This window comes from Trichechus manatus, unplaced genomic scaffold (assembly GCF_000243295.1).
Source record: "Trichechus manatus latirostris isolate Lorelei unplaced genomic scaffold, TriManLat1.0 scaffold00049, whole genome shotgun sequence".
Classification (NCBI taxonomy): domain Eukaryota; kingdom Metazoa; phylum Chordata; class Mammalia; order Sirenia; family Trichechidae; genus Trichechus; species Trichechus manatus.
In genome coordinates, this window is record NW_004443985.1 from 2067083 (window position 1) to 2071463 (window position 4381).

Genomic DNA, 4381 nt, shown 5'->3' on the forward strand with positions numbered 1-4381 from the left:
GACTATGCAAAGGCATTTGACTGTGTGGATCGTAACAAATTATGGATAACATTGCAAAGAATGGGAATTCCAGAACACTTAATTGTGCTCATGAGGAACCCATACATAGACCAGGAGGCAGCTGTTTGGACAGAACAAGGGGATACTGCGTGGTTTAAAATCAGGAGAAGTGTGTGTCAGGGTTGTATACTTTCACCATACTTACTCAATCTGTATGACAAGCAAATAATTCGAGAAACTGGACTATATGAAGAAGAACGTGGCTTCAGGATTAGAGGAAGACTCATTAACAGCCTGTGACACGCAGATGACACAACCTTGCTTGCTGAAAGCGAAGAGGACTTGAAGCACTTACTGATGAAGATCAAAGACCACAGCCTTCAGCATGGATTACACCTCAACACGAAGAAGACAAAAATCCTCATGACTGGACTAATATGCAACATCATGATAAATGGAGAAAATACTGAAGTTGTCAAGGATTTCATTTTACTTGGATCCACAATCAACATCCTTGGAAGCAGCAGTTAAGAAATCAAAAGGCACACTGCATTGGACACATTGCAGCAGACACACTGCAGGGAACCTCTTTAGCATGTTGAAAAGCAAAGACGTCACCTTGAAGACTAAGGTGCGCCTGACCCAAGCCATGGTATTTTCAATCGCATCATATGCATGCAAAAGCTGGACAATGAATGGGGAAGACCACAGAAGAATCCGTGCCTCTGAATTATGGTGTTGGCAAAGAATATTGACTATACCATGGACTGCCAGAAGAGCAAACAAATCTGTCTTAGAAGTACAGCCAGAATGCTCCTTAGAAGCAAGGAATGCGAGACTTCATCTCATGTACATGACATGTTATCAGGAGGGAGCCAGTCCCTAGAGAAGGACATAATGCTTGATAAAGCAGAGAGTAAGTGAAAGTGAAGAAGACTCTCAATGAGATGGACTGACACGGTGGCTGTCAACAATGGACTCAAGCATAACAACGACTGGGAGGATGGCTCAGGACTGGGCAGCGTTCCATTCTGTGGTACATAGCTTCGCTATGAGTCAGAACCGCCTCAATGGCACCTAACAACAACAGCAAGCCTGATCTTGACTTGATTCTCCAAGATGGTGGCGTAAGAAGGAAGACGGGGAAAAGAATGAGGAAAATCTCTACATACCGCTCTGAAAGGATTACTGGGTATGCCTTTAGGTGAGAACACAAGCGCACCGGACAGGAAGAACAAGAGGGTGTTCAAGTATATATACGTACTCGCTTATGATTCCAAGAAACAATGGAAGAGCCCAAACTAATAGAAATAGTTACCTACAGGGGCAAAGAGAGCACAAGGAAGAGGGGATAAGAGTAGAGCTAGTTATTTTAATAGAAAATCATAGCTAATAAATGCAGAAGGAAGAACAGAATTAGAAATCACCATTTTGTAACCCTTAATGAAAGAAAGAGATCTAGGCAACAATCATCTAAGATTGCTAAAACTATTATGTGAAAGGTTGATAAGAACTTTATAAAGGATGAATCAGGCTCTGTAAAAATGGCATGGCAGAGGTGTCTGACCTCCTCTAACTTCACAATGGGGAAGGAGAATCAAGATCAACAGCCTAAAGCTGATTCCTATGAGGCAGAGGTCAGATACGCCTCCTCCCTTGGCCATCTTCACCAGTCCTGACACCAACTGTCCTTTCCACAGCACTGTCTACTTCTCTGCTGGGTTTGATAATTCATTGCAGTGGCCACACAGATCTCACAGACAATACTCACAATTATGGGGTTTATTAGGGAAATAACAGGTTACAATTCAGGTTCAGGAACGCTCAGGATACAGTTCTTCCATCAGGACAGCTTCTTCTCAGCTGTGCCCACAGGCAGGCCTCTCTCCGGCTCCTCAACCTCTGCCCTGCTTGGGCAAGTGTTACAAAGCTCTTTGAGCTCTGCTGATAAGTGCCCCAAGGCACCCTACTCCACCAGTAAGCCTCAGCCTGAAGGTGTTCAGATCGAGCTCCGTGGTCAGCAACCTAGCTCCACCAAGTGTCCAGAGGCACCCTGCTCTGCCAGCAAGCCTCCTGCCCAAAAGGGCTCAGCTTTCTCGCTCCGTGGGCCGGTCTTTTGTCTCCTGCTCATCTTTTGGTTCTGCTACCACTGTTTCTCGGCTGTTGCTTCTCGCGGTCTTCGGTGTTACAGCTCTCTGTCTCTCTCTCAGTCTTCTGGTTCCAGGAGCTTCTCAGCACAGGGATCCCAGGTCCAAAGGACGCACCCCACTCCTGGCACTTCTTTCTTGGCAGTGGTGAGATCCTCTTCTTTCCACCTCCGGGATGGCTCATTTTAAGCCTAACGGGACGGCAAAACTGACCAATTCCTTTGTTCGAGTTCCACAGACCTTATTTGCATGGTCCCACCCCCCCACATGGGTACCATGAACTTTATTTGCATTATTAGCAAGCTATCCAATCCCCTTTGTGGGCCACAATTACCTTATTTGTACAGTCCCACCAATCACTTGGGTGGGACTTACAAGTCCATGGGTAGAAAGGTCATATAAAAACGATCCATTGCCCCACAGGCTCCCAACACTTGAAGTCACTCATCAGTATTATCATCACTGAAAATGGGGAAACCAGATATAATGCTCCTCTTGGTAGAATGCAGCAAGAAACGCACAGGACCACAAGGAAATATTCTTGCCAAACAAAAAGGAAAAAAGAAAACAACTGAACCTGAATCTAATCAAACGTCTACATCAAACTCTAAGTTTACAGGAAACACAGGGGACAGAGGAATATATTTAATGTCACCACACAGGCAACTGGCCAAATCCAGGACGTCAGAAACTGCGGTTTCTTTAATAAATAAATGACATTTTAAAAAAGCAGGGTGGGGAAGGAATTACTATCAACTTAAGGAGACTTAAGAGATATTTTAATCAAATGCAATGTCTAGACTTTGTTTGGATTCTGAATCAAAGAAACCAACTGTAAATTGACTTTTTTTTAAACAAACGGGGGAAATCGGACAGGAACTGGGTATTGGTTCATAGTGTTAATACTGCTGAGTGTGATAACGATATGTTTTTTTTAAGGCCTTATCTGTCAGAGATATCTACTGAAGTATTAACTGAAGAATGATATGATTTCTAGGATTTCCGTTCATATGCTCGTCTTTTTATGCCAGCCATTCTTAACAAATGCAGGAAATCAGACACGGTCTGGGTCATAGCTGACATGAAGGAATCACAGTCACCATCGCTGGGTGTGATAATGGTGTTACGGTTTCGTTTTGTTGTTGTTGTCATGGTTAGTCCTTATCTGCCAGAGATACTCACTGAAGTATTAACTAAAGAGTAAGATGTCTCGGGTTTTCCTTAAAATATCCCAGTATACACACGTGCACGCAGACACACTGCACAGAAGTTACCGGGGATGCGCAGCAGGTGAAACAAGACCTGCGGAAAGCAGACACCTGCTGAAGCCCGGAGCTGGGCAGATAGGAGTTCATTACAGACTTTCCCCTAGATTTGCATGTGCTTAATACATTCCACGAGAAATACTTTGAAAAAAATGAAAAAACAAGACATCTACCTCATAAACTGGTCCAACTTCGTAATCTGTGAAAAACGCAATTGATGGCTTAGCTAGGAACACCGGTGTGTCGGCACAACTGCGGGAGGAAGGAGGAGGAAACAGGCTGTGAGTTTTATCCACACGACGAAACACCACACAGCGGCTGAATGTGGCAAAAACAGCCATATCCAAGCCTTCAGCGATATTCACAATGTGCTGATTTCTTTAATCAGGTTATGAAATTATATGGCAGCACAATCCAGTCTTTCTGCAGACACATGTAGTTACACATTTCATTTTCAATATGCATGGGGAAAACTCTGGAAGTTTAAACACCAACATGTTAACTGGGCTTTTAATACAGAGTCATCGTTTTTTTGGGACATCAGTGTTTTCTAACTTTTCTTAATAAACATGTATGATTAGTCTAATAAAGAAATGTTCATAGTCTTAAGTCCATTAAAATTACGAATCCATGAAACAACTCATTCCCTTCATTAAGACAATTACTAAAACATAGCCAAAGGCACTGTATTAAACAAAAAACTCACAGTATATACTAGTTATTTTTCATTAATCAAACTGTAAACATTTTTATTATCCAAGACACACGAGCGCAATGGAAGGGGCACGTGGCTACAGAGAGTCCTCCCACCTGAACAGAGTAGGTGGCCATAAGCAAAGGGTCAATACCAACCACTACTTTCTGAGGCCCTAGCAGGTCAGAAAAGCACAAACTCAGGACAGCGAACGTGGGGGTGTCCAAAGGCATCTGTAGGTGGCCCTGCTCCATTCTTTTTTTTTTTTTTTTTTT

General features: G+C 43.2%; 1 protein-coding gene across 1 annotated transcript in view; it reads right to left on the reverse strand.

Moving 5' to 3' along the window:
* DLEC1 (DLEC1 cilia and flagella associated protein) overlaps positions 1-4381 on the reverse strand; it is a 68127-nt gene that overhangs the window by 53716 nt on the left and 10030 nt on the right. The window contains exon 6 of the mRNA XM_004377397.1: positions 3586-3664. Coding sequence (XP_004377454.1) covers positions 3586-3664 — 79 coding nt within the window. The remainder of the gene's footprint in view (positions 1-3585; positions 3665-4381) is intronic.